General features: G+C 41.1%; 1 protein-coding gene across 3 annotated transcripts in view; it reads left to right on the forward strand.

Moving 5' to 3' along the window:
• The first annotated feature begins 600 nt into the window (after window positions 1-600).
• LOC144693110 (uncharacterized) overlaps window positions 601-21,416 on the forward strand; it is a 58,118-nt gene continuing 37,302 nt past the window's right edge. The window contains exons 1-2 of one of the 3 annotated variants that reach the window (XM_078562527.1): window positions 601-853; window positions 5,481-6,880. In XM_078562527.1, the coding sequence (XP_078418653.1) occupies window positions 5,894-6,880 (987 nt within the window). In that variant the 5' untranslated portion in view covers window positions 601-853; window positions 5,481-5,893. Of the gene's footprint in view, window positions 854-910; window positions 1,465-5,480; window positions 6,881-21,416 lie in introns of those variants that run through there. The other 2 variants (XM_078562525.1, XM_078562526.1) reach the window with 2 other exon arrangements.

Raw genomic sequence — 21,416 nt, forward strand, 5'->3', positions numbered from 1 at the left:
CTGCTAGGTAACAGCAACCATAATATGATTGAATTTTACATTAAGTTTGATGGAGAGAGGAGTGGGTCTGTGACTAAGTTTTCAAACTTAAATAAGGGCAATTATGAGGGCATGAAAGCTGAGCTGGCTAAGGTAAATTGGAAAATTAGGTTAAAGGATAGGTCAATAGAGATACAATGGCTAATGTTTAAGGAGATATTTCAGCATAGATACATTCCAACAATTAAGAAAAAGTCCAAGGGATGGACACACCATCCCTGGTTAACAAGAAAGGTTAAAGATATTATCAAACTTAAAGAAAAAGCATATAATTGTGCAAAGATTGGTGGAAGGCCAGATGATTGGACAGAATATAAAGAACAGCAAAGAATGACTAAAAGACAAATAAGGAGGGAAAAATTATATGAGAGTATGTGACTCAAATCGGAAAATGCTGGAAATACTCAGCAAGTCAGTCAGCGTCGGCGGAGAGGCAAACCTTTTGCCTGAAACCTGTGACTCCATCACTTTGGCGTCAATACGCACAACCTAAGAAAACATCGCAACAGGAAATGCGCGAAGCGCTCTTGCAGGTCTGGCAGCCTCTGTGGAGAGAGAGGGGAATTGCTCTGATATGAAGTCATCGACCTGAAAGGATACGCTTTGCATCGCTTGTGTTAGACTCCAGGAACTGCCCAGGGAAGAGCTCGAATCTCCCGGCTTTCTCGGAGCTCGGAAGGTGGGCTGGGTGACGTGTGTAACAATCCCCAGAAGTGGAATCCGGGAGGCGGGCTGCTCTTCAACCTGAGACTGCTTACTGGGGCTCATAGCTGGTTCCCCAGGAGCGGGGAGCGGCGGAGCTGACAGGCCACAGGTACTGGCAGGCGGGGCGGTCAGGATTCAGGCTGAGACGGGAAACCCTCTCCTGTTCTCTGGCCCCGGTTTCTTTTTTCTCTGTTCAGTTTTTCAGGCTGAAGGATCTGCCGGCTCCGCCCGTTGTCGGAGGGCAACTGATCCCAGTCCTGCTGGTTGTAGCGGGGGCTGCGGGAGTTACTGAGCTCTCGCTGTATTGCATCTCTCTCCCTTTCTGGGTACTTATAAACATTCGTGCTGGGGTTAAAAAGCTGGTTGGGAAAGTTTTACTAGTCACGACATCGGAAAAGTGCGGGGTTGAATTTATGCAAACGAGGTCGATCATTAACCCCACTTTAATGTACGTTTTCAAGAGTGATGTGCGCCTAATTAAGTCAAATTTAAACTAAAATTAAGAGCATTTCGCTTCAAATAAGTGAGAATTGTCGGGTCTGTTTTAATTGGAAGAGTACTGGCTGGAAACGTACTGATCGTATATGCTCGTTTTAAATGTAATTCTTAACATACATTGGACAAGCTGAGAGCACACGAAAGCATTTGGAGAGAGACTTGTCTTCTGGGGAATTTTCCTACGAGGGTGTTGTTAACCTGCCATAATTTCCACTCATGTCAGTAGGAACATGTTTTCTTTTAACCTTTGCAAAATGACAGCAGATTGTAACTGACAGCAGATTGTGAAAACTGCATTGATAAGCGTTGTCACTTCCGGGTGTGAAGTGATTTTAATATTGTGCGCAACATGTTTAGACTGATGGGTGCATTCATTTATTGTTTTTTGCGCTGCTATTCATAACGATCCTAGTCCCTCAAGGGCTAACAGGTCTTAAGTCAATTCCTGTATTATATCTATTGCCATTAGTGAATATCAGTACAATATTACTGTTCCTGTAAATTTACGATTTTAAAATACAGTAATACTAATATTGTATAGTAAAATAAACTACATTGCTATTTGAGAGGTTTTAGTAAGTTTAAACGAGGTGTATGTGAAGGATTGAATGTAGCATCTTGCCAATTAAAAATCAAGAGGGTTAAAAAAAAGTTCAGCAAAAAATGTTTGCAAACTCACAGCTGCTTGTTATCTAATTTTTGTTATATTTGAACTATACAATTTGTTTGGGGGGGGTGGGGTTAGGAGAGACAAGAAAATGGTGAACAAAGTGGGACACTATTTTATGTATCTGAAATATGCACAAAGTTAAATCTAGACACTCCCAAGTCAGGGGTGGTGACACAGGTTGAAAGGTTGTTCAATCTTATTTGCCGGGGGTGGGGGTGGGGTAGAGGGGCGGGTGGAAGGCGATAAATCAATAACAATAAATGGGGGATAACAGTAAAATCTGGGATTTATGTGAAAGCTATCTAGATTGAAACCAAGGATCTTTTATTACCACAGGAGACTTGACCATGTTTTATGTGCAAAGGGAACTGTAAAATGTTTTCTGATTATGGCACTGTCAATCGTTTCTGTTGCATTCCAAAAAATATAAGAACTGAGGTTAAAACAATAGAAAACTGCGTTATCAAAGTTTGTGTGACCAGGACTTAACCTGCTGAAGGGCAAACTTTAACCAGCTGGCAACAGTATGATTTTTATACTACCTTATAAATGACTCCTGCAGTGTTTTCACCAAGTGGAATACTACAACTGACTATTGATGAGGCTAGCAGAATGATTCTTTACTCTTTAATTAAGAACATATGCATTATTCCAATGTCAGCACATTAACTTTCAACTAATTTGGCCTGTTAGAAACTATTTCTTAATTATGCTTCAATTCGAAGTTGGAAATTTATTCTTAAGACTTGAGTACTCTTTGTAAATACAATACCTACAAAAATAAAGATTTGACTTTTTTGTGGAAGTAAAACCACCCTAACTTGAGAAAGGATGGTTAGATCTGAACAGCCAAAAATTATGTTAAGGTAGAAATGAGCAGGAGGCATATAAAATATTTGGGGTGACTAAAGAGGGCTTTTAAATTAAATTTCTTTTCGAAGAAAAACTTTGTCCAAAGGTAAATGTTTTAGAAATGTCTAACTGAAGTTTCTAAACATTGCCATCTCCAGAATGTTGAGTATGTGAATTACAATCCAGAAGCTTTTTGTAAGATGTTTTTCCGATTCATATGGCAATAGTTTCTTTCATCTTTTAAAGTCGACTTAGTCATTTAGTCATCTATGTAGCTTTCTTTAGTGAAACTGTCTCATAGTATCAATAAGGTATTTTCCAAAAATACTGCTTTGAAAAATCTCCACAATATATTTGAGATTGTCACAAATTTCAGAATCAGAAACTATATGCTCAAACTTAGAATTAAGGTGAACTGGCTATTTGATATTTAACTAGCTTACACAGTGAGAAAGAATATATAGACTGGGAAACATAGTTTGAACATTTTATGGTAGATTTAGATGTTTGACAAGAGTCGGCAATTGAAAGTAGTAAGTTTTGGGATGAACCAGATGAACTGCAATATTTCCTGATATATTTTCCACAGATCTGCAGTTATTAAACTAATTAATGTGAGCTTGTTTTATGGTGGGGGGAAAAGTCGCCTCTGCTTTTTTACATTTATCTTTTAGAAACTTCCTATTGGTGTTCACATTCACAGGGATAATCCCAGCCTTGCCTCTTAATCTTTTTAGTAAACTTAAGCCAAGATTAAATCATTGCCCTCTTGTCTGATAACCAAACTAAACACAATTAATACAAATCCTCAAAAATTTCAATGTAATTGCCAATCACACATTTTTGTATCTGTTCATTCCCTGCTTTGAAATTTGGTAATCAGTGTATTTCACATTGAATTCATGAATCCTCTGGTTGTTCGGGGAGTAATGAATGATGTGTTCCCTTAAAATACACTGACCATAGCATATTTTGAATCAGAGTAACACCCTTGTGTGCCATACATTTTACTGAAGTAAAATTACTATATTGACCAGCTAGAAAGATTCCTCTGCCAACTTTGCTCAGTGTTCGAACACTGAAGGAGGGGTATCCTATTTCACCGAGAGTAGTTGTTGCTGGCTACCCTACACTTATTTAATTCACTAGTCAAAACGGTTGCTGGCTATGACCTTTGTCATGCATCAACATTCCACGGGCCCAAAGGTGACATGTCAGCATAATGTTGAAATCATTAAAATAAAAGCAGAATACTGGGGATTCTGGAAATCTGAAATAAAAACAGGAAATGCTGAAAAAACACAACAGATCTGGCAGCATCTGTGGAGAGAGAAACAGACTTGAAACATCACCTCTGTTTCTCTCTCCACAGTTGCTGCCAGACCTGCTGTGTTTTTCCAGCATTTCCTGATTTTATGTTGAGATCATTGTTGTGGTCAACCAAAGATAACTGTTAGGACACAGCTATCTTAAGATCAGAAATGCTGCTACTCAAATGCGCCAATTAAAAATTGGGTAAATGAAATTTGAGATTTTTCAAAATCTATCCATTCAACAAAATACAACATTAATTTGCTCTGTGCAAATAGACTTTTAAATATTCAGATTTTTGCTTCCAAATTCAAAAATAATTCAGTCTTTTTTTAAAATATCAGTTTAACCCAGTTGTAGCACTCTAGTCCAGTCAGAAGATCATGAGTCTCATTTGCAGAGGTGTTGCTGTTCAGGTGAGAAGTTAAACCAGGGTCTTGTTTTCCTGTACCGCTGAATGTAAAAGATTCTACAGCATTATTGTTAAAGAAAAGTGTGGAGTCTTCCCAGTGTCATCTGGGAGCAAACACCACCACTGTCAGTTTCTTATTCTCTTTTTCACTCCTTTATGCTAAAATAGTAGAGCAGAGAGCATACTGATCAGAATTTTCATTTAGGGGATGTGGGCATCACCGTGGGTCTAGAGTCACATGTAGGTATGGACATAGACCAGATTTCCTCCTCTAAAGGACATTAGTGAACCAGATTTTTTTTTAACAACAATTGACAATGGCTTCACGGTTATCACTAGACTTTTAATTCCAAATTTCCTACCTTCTGTGGTAGGATTTGAACCTAGGTCCCCAGATTACTAGTCTAGCAACAATACCACTACACCATCACTTCCCCACAAAATGCTTTAGGTTAAATCACTGGTAACTCTTTCACACTAATAGTGGGGCTATTACAAATGATCTCAGTACCCCAAGCTAGGGAAATCATCCCAAGTTTGAATTCCTATTTTGTTGCACAAGGATCCCTGCTGGAAATTGTCATGGACAGCCATTGAGGATGATTGGGCTTGACTTTGATATGTCTTATCGTTATACCACAGCCTGTTTCATCATCTCTTGGTGATGAAACTTAAACAGGAAAGGAGGAGCAAACTTGTGTTTACTTGCTTGCAAAATGCAAAGTCTTTATGCAAATCCAGTTTTCTAAACCTTTCTTTACATTAATTTTTGAGATATGGTCTTTTATAAGCCAATGTTTATTGCCCTTCCCTTATTGCCCTTGAGAAAGTTGTGGAGAGCTACCTTCTTGAACCGCTGTAAGTGTGTCTAATAAGCCAGAATTGATGTTGGTCTGGGTATAAAAGCCTTTTGTGTACTTCCATAATACCATGCCTGATCTGACAAATATGCAAAGAATGTTTCACTTTGTTATTTTTCATTTCTTTTTACAGACTGAAGGAGACAATTGGCACAAATGCTGAAGGTCATATGAAAACAACACTAGCCGTGATGGGAATACAACCTAATTTATAAAACCATAAACTGCAAAATAAAATTGTGCATTCAAATATTGCAAATGTAGTTTGCAAATTAATACAAATATGTTGAATTAACACAAAAGCTTGTAAACTGCAACACAGTTCAGTTAACAAAGACTGACCTATTTCCTCTTTTAAGCTGTTTCATTAGTAACTTTAAACTGAGATGTTAAGTGTATTGAGTTACACGAAAGCTAGAAACAGAATAGAGTAATGGAAGTAATTTTCCATTTTAACTTCATAACCAATCAGTCCCTTGAGAGTTATTTCTGAATTATCTTTGTATAATTCCATGGTAGCACTGTCGTCAACCATGTGCTATCAACATGGTAACTGGTGTTGCAGATTATCAAGAAAGATCACCAGCAGTACATTTGCAACAGGATGAAGAAAATGTAAATGCTAATAACTTTCCCCAGAACATGGCAGAATGCTTCATGAAACTGAACGGCATGAATGGAAATGTGGAAATTTCTATTCCTTTGGATGATTGTGGATTAGATGTCAGAAATCCATCTATGAACCAGAATTCTATGGAGGAACAAGATCCTGGTGAAATTGACAAAATCCAAAGAGAGACAACTGTACTGGAAACTCATAGATCTTTCAATTTAGAAGCATTAGATCCCAGTGATTCAATTAATGCCAGCTTAGCAGGCTACATGGAGGATCCTGTTAGCAACATGAAGCATATCTTAAATGGAGCTGAGTTAGTGGGTGTGAGAGAGGATATACAACTTAATGTTTCAACAAACAAAACATTGTTTGCGTCAAAAAACGAAGAAAGCAATGAGTTATGGAGTGACTTTGCAGGTTATGGTAAAGCATCTCAGTTTTGTGGTACATTTCATGAATTGTCTTTGAGGGAAAAGGATGATTTTGCTGAGAAGAGTTTCCAGCAAAAAAGCTCCAAAAGTCTTAATGGCAGCTTCATGAATAATCACTTTCCAATCCAACGCCATAAATCCACAAATGGCAAATGTGACAATGAATTGAAAGCCTCTGTTTCAATTATCGATGCTTGTGCTCCAAAGTTCAACATGTTAAAATTAAACTTTTCTGGGAATGCTGAAGGAGAACTACTTAGAGGCCACAATCCAGGCCAATCTGCAGCTTTTGTTGATGACAGTTTCATTGATTCTGCAGTGAATTGGACAACATTTGAAAGTAATGGCCAGTTAGTTAATGACACACTTCAGATTGACTGTAGTGAAACTGAATTTTCAGACTTTGGTGCAACTGGAGCATTGTGCCCTACGAGCTCTCCATTTTCAGAAAACCAAGAGATTGTCTCTGCAAGTTCAGCTCTGAAGGTTAGTATTACAAGTTATTTTGTAAACAAATGATCATTAAGATAATTGCTTGGGAGAGTTGCTGATTTAACCTTTGGAATGTGGAATTAATTACTGGTAGAAAGTAAACATAGAAAATGTTTGGAAACACTCAGCAAGTCAGGCAAAATTTGTAAAGAAAGGAAAATAGCCTGATTGAATGTTATGTGCATTTTTGTTCTTTTTTCAAGTTTCCAACATATATGCAAAATGTTGCTTTGATTAGTGGTAGAATGATAAGCTGAGGAGCAACTCGACTTTAACCTTTCATTTTGCTTCCTCACATGACCTGCCCCCAAAAATCTTTCAGCCAGAGCTGATATCATCTATGCTCGCCATTTTTTGGTTAAAAAAATCTGTTGAAGCAAACAAAACAACGAGGATTTCAAAGAATTATATAACTGGTAATGAAAGAAGATGCTGATGGTGAAACTCCTACTTGAGTTTTTGTAACATGCTGAAGGAAAAAAATCATGAAGTGAGTTGCAAGGCTGTGATGTCTAGTTTATCTGGAAAAAGGAAGTTAAATTACAAATTCATATCTGTTAAATGATATCTTATACAGCTGAGATCTTGTTTTTCTGATGACTTTGCTGCAATATTGCCAAAAATGGGCACTGCATTGTTTCTTGTCACCTAAGTGGCTTTTTTTAGGCTAGTCAGTCTTTTATCATTGCTGAGCAAGTGCCATTTAGGAGTTTAGCACATTCTGGGCCCACAGACTAGCCATGGTAAAACCTGTATTTAGAAAGATTGGTTAAATGAGTGGAAGTGAAACAAAAACCGGAAATGCTGGATTGCTCAACAGGTCAGGCACCTTCCGAGTACTGAATCCTTCCTCAGAATTGTGTGTGAGTAGCTAAAGGGCAGGTAAGAATAGAAAACATGGAAAAATGATGAGGAGCAGGCTTCCGCATACGGGAGTTTGTGAAAGGTGAAATCAAGTCGATACCAAGAGTGCAAACCACCCCAGCAGTATATTGCTCCAAAGTGGGGGAGATTTCCCACCTTGAGCACCGATCTACACCTCCTCCCTAGTTTGCAAAAACGCTGGTGAGAGGAGAACAATTTCAGTTTGGGGCTCCTATTGTTTCTAATTTACATAAACTAGGATTGGATATGAGTATCAAACTTTAGGATGGGCTGTTTATGGAAGTTGGAGGGTGGAAGGCAGGCCAGGATAGCATTGCGATAGTTAATTCAGAAGATAAAGGCATGTTTAAAGATTTTGGCAACAGGCGGGCAACTTTTGGAATAAAACAGAAAGAGTTAACTCTGTTTCTATCTCCATGAGACCATAAGACCATAAGACATAGAAGCAGAAATTAGGCCATTTGGCCCATCGAGTCTGCTCCGCCATTCAATCATGGCTGATAAGTTTGTCAACCCCATTCTCCTGCCTTCTCCCCGTAACCTTTGATCCCCTTACCAATCAAGAACCTATCTATCTCGGTCTTAAATACACTCAATGACCTGGCCTCCACAGCCTTCTGTGGCAATGAATTCCATAGATTCACCATTCTCTGTCTAAAGAATTTCTCCTCATCTCTGTTCTAAAAGGTCTTCCCTTTACTCTGAGGCTGTGCCCTCGGGTCCTAGTCTCTCCTACTAATGGAAATATCTTCCCTACGTCCACTCTATTCAGGCCTTTCAGTATTCTGTAAGTTTCAATCAGATCCCTCCTCATCCTTCTAAACTCCATCGAGTATAGACCCAGAGTCCTCAAGCGTTCCTCATATGTTAAGCCTTTCATTCCTGGGATCGTTCTCGTGAACCTCCTCTGGATCCTCTCCAGGGCCAGCACATCCTTCCTGAGATACGGGGCCCAAAATTGCTCACAGTATTCTAAATGTGGTCTGACCAGAGCCTTATAAAGCCTCAGCAGCACATCCCTGCTTTTATATTCTAGTCCTCTCGAAATAAATGCCAACATTGCATTTGCCTTCCTAACTACCGACTCAACCTGCAAGTTAACCTTAAGAGAATCCTGGACTAGGACTCCCAAGTCCCTTTGCACTCCAGATTTCTGAATTCTCTCCCCATTTAGAAAATAGTCTGTGCCTCTATTCTTCCTACCAAAGTGCATGACCTCACACTTCCCCAATTTGTATTCCATCTGCCACTTCTTTGCCCATTCTCCGAACCTGTCTAAATCCTTCTTCAGCCTCCCCGCCTCCTCAATACTACCTGTCCCTCCACCTATCTTTGTATCATCTGCAAACTTAGCCAGGATGCCCTCAGTTCCTTCATCTAGATCATTAATATATAAAATGAAAAGTTGTGGTCCCAACACTGACCCTTGCGGAACTCCACTAGTCACCGGCCGCCATCCTGAGAAGGACCCCCTTATCCCCACTCTCTGCCTCCTGCAAGACAGCCAATCTTATATCATGCTAGTATCTTGCCTCTAACACCATGGGCTCTTATCTTACTGAGCAGCCTCCTGTGCGGCACCTTGTCAAAGGCCTTCTGAAAGTCTCAGTAGATAACATCCATTGGCTCTCCTTTGTCTAACCTGCTCGTTACCCCCTCAAAGAATTCTAACAGATTTGTCAGGCATGACCTCCCCTTGATGAAACCATGCTGACTTTGCCCTATTTTACCATGCACTTCCAAGTATTCTGAAATCTCATCCTTAATAATGGACTCTAAAATCTTACCAATGACCGAGGTCAGGCTAATCAGCCTGTAATTTCCCATCTTTTGCCTCACTCCCTTCTTAAACAGGGGAGTTACATTAGCAATTTTCCAGCCCTCTGAGACCCTCCCTGACTCCAGTGATTCCTGAAAGATCACCACTAACACCTCCAGTATCTCTTCAGCTATCTCCTTCAGAACTCTGGGGTGTAATCCATCTGGTCCAGATGATTTATCCACCTTCAGACCTTTCAATTTTCCTAGCACCTTCTCCTTGGTAATGGCCACCATACTCACCTCTGCCCCCCGACTCTCTTGAACTTTGAGGATGTTACTCGTGTCTTCCACCGTGAAGCCTGACGCAAAGTACCTATTCAGTTCCTCCGCCATTTCTTTGTTCCCCACTACTACTTCTCCAGCGTCATTTTCCAGCAGCCCAATATCCACTTTTGCCATCTCTTACCCTTTATATATCTAAAAAAACTCTTGCAATCTTCTTTTATATTACTGGCTAGTTTACCCTCATATTTAATCTTCTCCCTCCTTATTTCTTTTTTAGTTGTCCTCTGTTGGTCTTTGTAGGCTTCCCAATCCCCTGGTTTCCCACTGCTCTTCGTCGCATAGTATGCTTTCTATTTAGCTTTTATGCTGTCCCTGACTTCCCTTGTCAGCCATGGTTGCCTCATCCTTCCTTTAGTATGATTCTTCTTCCTAGAGATGAATTTTTGCTGTGTCTCCCAAATTACTCCCAGAAACTCCTGCCATTGCTGTTCCACTGTCTTCCCTGCTAGGCTCATCACCCAGTCAATTCTGGCCAGCTCCTCCCTCATGCCTCTGTAGTTGCCTTTATTCAACTGTAATACCGTTACACCTGATTCCAGCTTTTTCCTCTCAAATTGCAGGGTAAATTCTATCATATTATGATCACTTCCTCCTACGGGTTCCTTCACCTTAAGCTCCCTTATCAAATCTGCCTCATTACACATCACTAAATCTAGAATTGCCTGTTCCCTAGTGGGCTCCACCACAAGCTGCTCCAAAAAGCCATCTCGTAGACATTTCACAAATTCCTTTTCTTGGGATCCACTACCAACCTGATTTTCCCAGTCTACCTGCATATTGAAATCCCCCATGATCACTGTAACCTTGCCTTTCTTACACGCCTTTTCTATCTCCTGGTGTATCTTGTGCCCCACGTCCTGACTACTGTTCGGAGGCCTGTACGTAACTCCCATTATGGTTTTTTCACCTTTGCGGTTCCTCAACTCTACCCACACAGATTCTACATCATCTGACCCTATGTCATTTCTTGCTATGGATTTAATTTCATTTCTTACTAACAAAGCAACCCCACCCCCTCTGCCAACCTGCCTATCTTTTCGATAGGATGTATATCCTTGGATATTTAGCTCCCAGTCCTGATCCCCTTGCAGCCATGTCTCTGTGATGCCCACCACATCATACCTGCCAATTTCAATCTGCGCCACAAGCTCATTTACCTTATTTCGTATACTGCATGCATTCAGATACACAGATGCTGCTGGACCTGCTGAGTTTTTCCAGCATTTTCTGCTTTTATTTCAGATTTCCAACATCTGCGGTATTTTGCTTTTATTTTAGTAGGAAATTTTTGGAGGTGATTTGGGGTTGGAAACACAGCTTGGGGTCAAATAGAACACCAAAGTTGCAAGCAGTCTTACCCTTTGAAATGGTCGGGGAGAGGGATATCGGGAGGATATAGAGTTCCTGGCAGGCTCTGATTCAATGGCTTCACTCTTCTCAAAGTTTAAATGGAGGAAATTCACCTTATCCAAACTAGATGTCTGACAACAGAGGCAGTGGAGGGTTCAAGAGAAATGATGGAAAGTGGGGCTGAATGTCATCCTGTGGAATCTAATCCTATTCTTTGGAAGGGGTGACATACAGATGAGCAAGAGGAAGGGTCAAGGATTGATCCATAAGAATTCCAGAGTTAATGGCATGGTGGCAGGAAGTGAGGCCATTGGTAGAAATGTTATGGTTATGATTGAATAATGAAGCACAGAACCAAGCAAGGGCAGTTCCACTGAATTGGTCGATGGAGGAAAAGCATTGGAAGATTGTGTGATCAACCCTGTCAAAGGTTGCAGGAGGATCAAGAAGAAGAGAGCATGCGCCATGGTCACAGTCATAGGGGATGTCATTGGTGACCTTGATTAGTGCCATTTCAGTGCAGTGGCACCTATTGAGAGATTCAATAAAGTTAAGAGAAAAGGAGATTGGAGATGGGATGATTAGTTTAGAAGGATGAAGCGGTCTAGGATGAGTTTTTTTTTTACAGAAGCATGATCACAATGGTTCTGAAAGATTTAGGGTCACTACTTGAACAGATGTAGCCATTTACAATGTAAGCTAGCATGGGGAAATCAGGAAGGGAAGCTGGTCAGTCAGCATTTTAGTGGGAATAGGGTCAAAGGAGCAAGAGGTGGATCTAATGGATAAGGTGAACTGAATGGGAGCATTAAGGAAAATAGGGGAGAAATGTTAGGGTTTGGGACTAGAGAAAGAGGCAGCTTTTGGGGATGTGTGGCTTATTGGACAAGGGGGAGAGACAGGTTTCAATCTTAATGACCAGAGAGCATAAATAGGAAAGAAATAAGTAAGAAAGCAGGGTTTAAGGAAATAGTGGGTAGTGGAGAAAAGAAGCAACTTTGTTTTCCAGACCGATTCTGGAGTGGTGTGTGGATAAATCAGTAGTGCACCAGGTATGCTCAAGTCTGCATCATGGTCTTGAAGGAATGAAATTGGGCTCTATATCAGGGGTAATGGCCAAAGTGGGAGAGAGTAATGGTTTTACTGGGAGCAAGTGTATCAAAGGTGCAAGTGAGGATGTGGTTGAGCAAACTGACAGCTGCAGATGTATTGTTGTGAATGAAGGGCCAAGGCTATACTGTTTGGAGTTTGAAAGTGCAGCTGTTGAGTGATTTGGGGGAGGGCTTTTTCCAGCAATCAATGCAAAAGGAAACTGGGTTGGAAAGCTCTAAGAGGATACAGGTGTTGAGATATAAAATGAGGTGATTTTATTCTGCTCACAAATATGTTAGCTGCATTTTGCTAAGGCTTTGGAAGCATTCTCCTTTTGAGTCAACTGAAGAATTTTGTTCCATTTTCCTCACTGGGAGTTGTTTGTTCATACGAAAAGTGGTGCGATATATGCCCATATCACATTTAACTTCTGACTTTTTTGTTTCCCATTATGAGATGTCTCCCCCTGCAATTCCATCCCTACCCTACCCGTGGCAAAGATAAGATGATGCTCTCGTCTCAATCATCAGACTGGAATTGGGTCTTTAGCTCAAAGCTAAATAAAAACACTTCAAATCCCAGGCAGACATATTCATCAACTAGAGGAAGACAGATTTACTTGGTCATTTGATTGAGCCATTTCAAGAGCACCAATTCAGGTGGACTTTTTATCATCTGATGAAGAATAGAGAGAAAGTGTCATAAACCAGAGGGTAGAGATTCATCTTAGATGTCGGTGCAAAACGGGCAGTACCGAATTGTCTGCCTGCTTATACACGTGGCCTGATATTTAGTTTTATTGCAGTCAATGGCATTAGATATTAGGTGCTGCGTATACCAGGCAGCCGATTTGATATCGCCCGTTTTCCGCCACCGCCTGAGATGAATTTCTGCCCTCAGAATATTTCTGGCTTACAGCCTAAACCTTGTTAGCAACAGCTGAGGCTGAGGAAACTATGTTGCCATTGTATGTCCCTCAAGTTCTTTGGGACAAGATTGCAGGCTTTACCTCAGTACTGTGCATTATTTGGTATTAATAGTTTCAAACTAGTTAAGCTAATCAATTAATAGTTCCGCTCTGGTAGACATCCATGTGCCTGAAGAAGTGTTAGTAAATTATATATTTTTGAATTTGCTGTTGCACAGCTCCAGAGGTGATATTTTGTATATCTAGTTAGGCTCTTTTATACCTTTAAGCCTTTTGATGAGATTTTTAGCAGAAACGCCAGTTTCACAATATTATATTCTATACAGAATTCAGGTTCCCGTCACAAAAATACAGTTAACATTTCCCCACTGAGTGATGGGATCAGTTTCTGTGCTTGTTCCAAATATGCTGTCCTGCTGACAATTCAAATGCAGATTAAAATCATTCATACCCAGAATTAAATTTTGAAATTACACATTGATATAATTTTTTTCAGATCATAGATTCATTTCACTTCTATCTTTTTTCACCTGAGCTGGGTGTGTCACAAATTGTTCAGTCAATGATCATGCTGATGTCTGCCTCATACTTATGTGATGCTTCTGTGTGCTGATGCTACGTCTTTTCATTGTCATTTTACTTTGAGCTATCATTCCTTTTCTCTTTTTGAATGCTATCTTCTTGCACCTCCTCAATTCTACATTGTTATTTTACAGCCTCTTTGTTTGGTTTTATCATCTGTACTTGAGCTAACTGTTATGATCCACCTTTCTCATACATACTCTAAGTTCTGCTGAATACTCCTGCTAAAATCACAGACTCACAGAATTGTTACGGTGTAGAAGGAGGTCATTCGGCCCATCGTCTCTGCACATTTTTGAAATGTAAAAAAAAATGAGTCTATTTTTGCCCTCTGGGTTATACTCTTAATTCAAGATTGCTGCCACCATAGTTTTCAAGCTTTAACCAGATATTTCTCTCTTGCTCAGCTTTGTGTGAAATTTCACTCCTAACAAATTAAAGTTTGACCTTAAATATACAGTACAGTGCTGTATTATTATCCAGGGATTGAATAGTAACTTTATTAATATTTTTATCTCATGATCCCCTGGACTTCAGATAGTGGAAGGATAAATGGTTAAATTCTGGTTATGGTCATAAACTAAAGGGATTGGTTTGTTAATAATACAGCAACTTGGAACAATGCAGCAACTTGCACTATTTTTCTAGAGCTCAACCTCCTTCTTTAACACAAAAATGACAAAAGGTGCAATACTTGGATTAGTCTTCATGCTGTAACTCTTCTGAGTGAGGATTTATAACGACCCACAATACTCCATGAGACTTACCACCACCACAAGCTGTGAAAGAAGAATTGAGTTGAGAGATTTGCTCAAAATATACTTGAACATGAGGCTGTCAATCAACCTTCCTGCTTTAGATGCTATGTTGAACCTATTCCAGCTATGATAGCTGGGTTAATTGAGTTAAAATCTCATGTATTCCCAGGACAAAATACAGATGTCACTTATAACCGGGTTCAAATAAATAAAGCTGACCTCCCACGTCAGGCAAACAGAGTGACAAACTATCATCCTTCCGGAGGCATTTGACTTGATAATTACACAGAAGGTTATCAGGAAGTGCGTCTGGTGTGATCAACAGTGATGACTTTATAAATAAAATATCCCCAACATTAAAAGTTTTCTAAACTTCATAAATTGTAGGAACAAAGAAACCTCTCCCTTGTAAATCTGTCAGCATTTATATTGAGGAAATGTACTTATTGCTAAGGTTCAATTGAAGTTGGCTACTGATGATGTTGTAAGATATTTTTGGCAGCATTGCTCAGCTATTAGGTTAAAGTTTGGAGGGTAATAAAGATAAGACTGTCATTTTGGCCTGAAGGCCTACAGTATTGTGACTGTCACTAAAGTAAATACCAGTTTGTACTAGAATGTAGAAAAGTATGGGTATTGGTATATATTTAAGGAATAACTACACTACAATTATTAATATAATGTGCAAGGAAACCTTTAATTAAAAACACAGTACTTACCATTTTTCCATAAAATACAGGACTCTTGTGTGACATCTTTAACTTTGTTTGATTCTTCTAAATATTCTTTCCATAGCAGTTTGCAGAAAATAATTAACATGCAAAAGATCAGTGATTTACAAAAGTTGAAAGTTTTCATTTTGTTTTGAACAGTGTCACACTTTTGAGCTTTATGGCTAGATATTTTGTCGTCAAAAGCCGCACCCAGAAGGAGATATCATATTCCCTATTATTGGGAGCTTGCCTAACCTGCCCTGTATCTAGGTCAATGATACAAGTATCCAAGGATAGTAATACCTTCGCTCTGAACTAGCTATTGGATTCTCCCCTTTGCGCTGTTATACACTGTTACCAGGACAAGACTTGAGCTGTGAACAGAAGTGTTTTATGTGCATAAGGCACTATTTATTTTCCCTCTGAACATAATCTCTAGACATAAATTATCTTCTTGCACTGTAGAACAGACTATCACCTGAAAGTTTGCATTGGTTGACAGCAGGGGTGAAAATAATTTGTTTTTCGAGGGCTGTTTGCCTAGCTTAATTTTGTGGAGAGCTACCTTTTGATTTGGGGCTTTTTTTTTTGTTTTTCTGAGGTTCCTTTTTCATTTTCAGTAATAAATGTGACCCCGTTTTAGCACAGACACACGCATTTTTACGCATTGCCCTGCGCTCTCCCTGCCCAGGTCTAAGCTGTTTGTTGCTCGTGTTATTTTCATTTCATTGTGGGTTGCTGTTGGCTCTCTCTCTCTCTCTCCCGGTTTGTTGCCGGGTCCTTGGAGAGGTTACAGAAGATGAAATTAATGTCAGACATCAATCAAATCGCTGCTTGCTCCTCCCCACCGGCGTGACAGTGCAAGTGGTGAGCGAGTGCACTCCTCGCCGTTTTAAATATGTATGTGTTTGTGTGCAGGGTTTCCTCTCATTCTTCAGGATTGCCGGGAAAGTAGTGATCTGTAAATATCTTTGATCGCAGTCGGCTGTTTGCTGTGGGGTTTGGCCGGGGGGTGGGGGGAGCATTTTTTAAAAATTTTAATAGGGGTACATCAAAAGCAGGTGGGAAAACAGGCAGAGTGAAACCGAGAGCGCTGGTCGGCTGGCAGAATCGTAGCTGGCAGTTCAGAATACCTAAAATCCTGACTTATTTACAGATCAGTACTTTCCTCCCATCAGCAGCTCGCATTGAAATGAAAATAACACAAGCAACAACAAACAGCCCAGAATTTGGGAGAGGGCAGGGCACAGCATAAGGATGCAGAAGCAGCGCTACAGTACGGCCGTAGGGTTGTGAGAGTGGACAGATTCCCGGTGAGGGTCCAGCACTGGACACATTGGATTGGATACAAAGCGCAAGCAGCAGAGATACAGCAAAGTTTGAAGCAGCCAATCTCATCTGCCCGGCATCGATTAAATGGCCCAGGGATTGTTGCAGCGCCACAAGTGGCGAGTCTGAGAATTGTGGGTCGGCTTAAAAAAAAAACTGGTGTTTCCGGATTTCGGAGTTCCGCACTGAGGTTATAGTGTATGTATGAGGGCGACCTTTCTTTGGATATTTTGAACTTCTCGCCCAAGTCATTGATTTTTCGCAGGCTATTTGTGAAGTTTCGAGGGCCAATCCGCTTATCGCCCCTATGTATTTTGAACCCCGGTTGACATAGAACTTAAATACCATCTGGCTACAAAACTGAAATGTTGACTGCTTTCTCCAAAAAACATACCCATAAATATGATCTAAAACTCTACAGAAACACAATTGGATATGACTACATTTTTCACAATTGAGATTGGATAAATAGCCATTCATCAGTATTGACAACTTTGACAATAAGGAATAATTCTGCTGTTGAATGCGAGGGCTGCAACCAGACAATACCCCCAGACCCCCTATTGTGTGACTGGTACAGGAGATGTGGGATGCAATTAAACCAATGCAGGGGGGTGGGAGGGTGCTGGGAGGGGTGGGGAAAGAGATTCGCAAGTAAAATTGAGACAGGACTTGAGAATCATTTAAACTACAGAGGTAGAGGTGAGGGCAGGGAGGAAAGCAATTAAGGTAGGGAGGTAAAGAAACCCTGAGCCCTGAGTGCATGAACCTAAAATTAATTTAAAAAGCAGCTGCCAATGTGAAACAAGACAAATCTACAATAAGATGTATATATGTGAACACGAGAAGCAACAGAAATCAAATGCCAGAGCTGCAGGATGTTGTGGCAAAGGTGGAACTGAATTTAATATTCAGAATCTAATTTTTAAATTACTTTTCTGGAATGGGTGTTGCAGACAAGGCCAGCATTTGCCTTTTGAAAAGGTGTTGATGGTGGACCACCCTAATGAACCACTAAGGTCAATGTTATGCAGTTACTCAGACAATCCTGTTAAGTAGAGTTCCAGGGTTTGGACCCGGTGATAATGAAGGGACGGTGATCTATGCGCAATTGTAGGTTGTATACTGCAGCCACAGTATGAGGGTAAAGGAGGGGTGGATGTTTAAGCTCGTCGATGGGGTGTCAATTGAGCAGAGAGCTTTGTTGTGATAGTGTTGAGCTTCTTGTGTTGCAGCTGTACCCAGTCAGACAAGTAGAGAGCATCCCATCATACTCCAAACATGTGCCTTGTAGGTGATGGAGATAGTCATTGCCTAGCACTTATGTGGCATAGATGTCACTTGCCACTTAACACCCCAAACCTGGATGTTGTCCAGGTCTTGCTGCATGCAGGGATGAACTGCCTCATTATTTGATAAATTCAGATGGAATTGAGAACTCTACGATCATTAGTAAACATGCCCACTTCTGACCTTATGCAGGAGGATGGTCATTGAAGCAATTGAAGATAGTTTGGCCTGAAGAAATCTTGCAGCAATATCCAGGGCTGAGATGATTAACCTTTAAGAACTGCAATCGTCATCTTTTGTGCCAAATATGAATCCAGCTACTGGAACATTTTCCCTTTGACCCCCACTGACTTCAGTTATACTGAGGTTGTGGCTACACTCTATCTAATGCTGCCTTGATGTCAAGGGCGGTCACTCGCCTCACCTCTGGAATTCAGTATTATGTGCAAGTTTGGATCAATGTTGTAGTGCAGCGTGGCCTTTACAAAACCAGTACTGGGCATTGCTGAGTAACTGCCACTTGATAGCATTGTTGATAACTTATCCCATTACTTTGTCAATGAATAAGAGATTAAAATCATGCAGCACAGAAGGAGGCCATTTGGGTCATCTTGCTTTTGGCAGCTCTTTGCTAGAGCTGTCCAGTTAAAAGCACCTGAGATTGGGTAATGGCTTGCCTATTGTCTATGATGGTGATGTGGTTGAGTACAATACAGCAGCATCAGAACTGTACTCAACCACAATCTGTAACCTCATTGCCCAGCATATCCCCCACTCTACCATTACTACCAAGCCAGGAGTCAACTCTGGTTCAATGAAGAGTGCAGGAGGGCATGCCAGGAGCGGCACCAGCATTCCTAAACATGAGGTGTCAACCGGGTGAAGCTACAACACAGGACTACCTGCGTGCCAAACAGCATATGCAGCAAGTGATAGACAGAGCTAAGCGATTCCACAACCAATGGATCAGGTCGAAGCTCTGCAGTCCTGCCTCATCCAGTCGCGAATGGTGGTGGACAATTAAACAACTCACTGGAGGAGGAGCCTCCACAAATATTCCCATCCCCAATGATGGAGGAGCCCAGCACATCAGTGCAAAAAAATAAGGCTGAAGCATTCACAACAATCTTCAGCCAGAAGTGCTGAGTAGTTGATCCATCTCGGCCTCCACCGAAGGTCCCCAGCATCACGTGCCAATCTTCAGCCAATTCAATACACTCCACGTGATATCAAGAAATGGCTGAAAGCACTGGATACTGCAAAGGCTATGGGCCCTGACAACATTTTGGCAATAGTTCTGAAGACTTGTGCTCCAGAACTTGCCGCGCTCCTAACCAAGCTGTTCCAGTACAACTACAACACTGGCATCTACCCGGGCGATGTGGAAAATTGCCCAGGTATGTCCTGTACATAAAATGCAGGACAAATCCAACCTGGCCAATTACCGCCCCATCAGTCTACTCTCCATCATCAGTAAAGTGATGGAAGGGATCATTGACAGTGCTATCAAGCGGCACTAACATAGAAATGACCTACTCACTGATGCCCAGTTTGGGTTCTGCCAGGGTCACTCAGCTTCTGATCTCACTACAGCCTTGGTTCAAACATGGACAAAAGAGCTGAACTCCAGAGGTGAGGTAAAAGTGACTGCCCTTGACATCAAGACAACATTTGACCAAGTGTGGCTTCAAGGAGCCCAAATAAAACTGGAGTCAATGAGAATCAGGGGAAAAACTCTCCACTGGTTGGAGGCATACCTAGCACAAAGGAAGATGGCTGTGGTTGTTGGAGGTCAATCATCTCAGTTCCAGGATATCACTGCAGGGTAGTATCCTAGGCCCAACAATCTTCAGCTCCTTCATCAATGACCCTCCTTCTATCATAAGGTCAGAACTGGGGATGTTCATTGATGATTGTACAATGTTCAGCACCATTCACGACTCTGCAGATGCTGAAGCTGTCTATGTACAAATGCAGCAAGACCTGGACAATATCCAGGCTTGGGCTGACAAGTGGCAAGTAACATTTGCGCCACACAAGTGTCAGGGAATGGACCATCTCCAACAAGAGAGAATCTAACCATCACCCCTTGACATTCAATGGCATTACCATCGCCGAATCACCCACTATCAACATTTTGGGGATTACCATTGACAAGAAACTGAACTGGACTAGCCATATAAATAGTGTGGCTACAGGAGCAGATCAGAGGCTAGATCTTTGGCGAGTAACTCACCTCCTGACTCCCCAAGGCCTGTCCACCATCTACAAGGCACAAGTCAGGAGTATGATGGAATACTCTCCCTGCAAGGATGAGTGCAGCTCCCACAACACTCAAGAGGCTTGACACCATCCAGGACAAAGCAGCCTGCTTGATTGGCACCCCTTCCACAAACATTCACTCCCTCCATCACCGACACACAGTGGAATCAGTGTGTACCATCTACAAGATGCACTGCAGAAACTCACCAAGGCTCCTTCCACAGCACCTTCGAAACCCATGACCGCTATCGTCTAGAAGGACAAGGGCAGCAGATATATGTGAACACCAGCACTTGGAAGTCCCCCTCCAAGCCACTCACCATCCTGACTTGGAAATATATTGCTGTTCCTTCACTGGCGCTGGGTTAAAATCCTGGAACTCCTTCCCTAACAGCACTGTGGGTGTACCTGCATCACATGGAATGCAGCAGTTCAAGAAGGCAATTCACCAACACCTTCTCAAGGTAATTAGAGATGGGTAATAAATGCTGGCCTAGCCAGCGACACTCACATCCCGTAAATGAATTTTTTAAAAGTTTCAATGCCTGGTTTAATACCGCATCAATCACCTCATCAATCCAACAACTGGGGCATGTATCTGAGGAAAATTCTAACCTTGGACATAAGCCATTTGGCTCCTAGAGTCAGTCCCCCATTCAATAAGATTAAAGCTGATCTTCTCCCACAGCTGCACCTTTCAGTATTATACTCATTTCCCTTGATTTCCTTAGTATTCAAAACTCTATCAATCTCTGACTTGAATATATTCAATGACTGAGCATCCACAGCTCTCAGCAATAGAGAGCTCCAAAGATTCACAACCTCTGAGTGAAAATATTTCTCCTCATCTCAGTCCTAAATGGCTGATTCCTTATTCTGAGACTGTGACCCCTAGTTCTGGAGTCCCAGCCAAGGGAAACATTCTCCTGGCATCTACCCTCACAAGCCCCTTATCAATTTCATATGTTTCAATGAGATCACCTATCATTCTTCTAAACTGTAAAGAATAAATGCCTCATTTACTCAATCCCTCCTCCTAGGACAATTCCCTTATCCAGGAATTGGTCCAATGAGCCCCTTTCCCTTTTAACCTCCCTTCAATTGAAAATCCACACATTGAACATTCATCATATCCAAATCTTTTCAATGGAAACATGGATAGAAACCTCAAAATATGATAAACACAGCAATTCATATTTATATTGTCAAATTTGATTTGATAATGCTCCTGTGAA

This window comes from Cetorhinus maximus, chromosome 18 (assembly GCF_964194155.1).
Source record: "Cetorhinus maximus chromosome 18, sCetMax3.hap1.1, whole genome shotgun sequence".
Taxonomy (NCBI): Eukaryota; Metazoa; Chordata; class Chondrichthyes; order Lamniformes; family Cetorhinidae; genus Cetorhinus; species Cetorhinus maximus.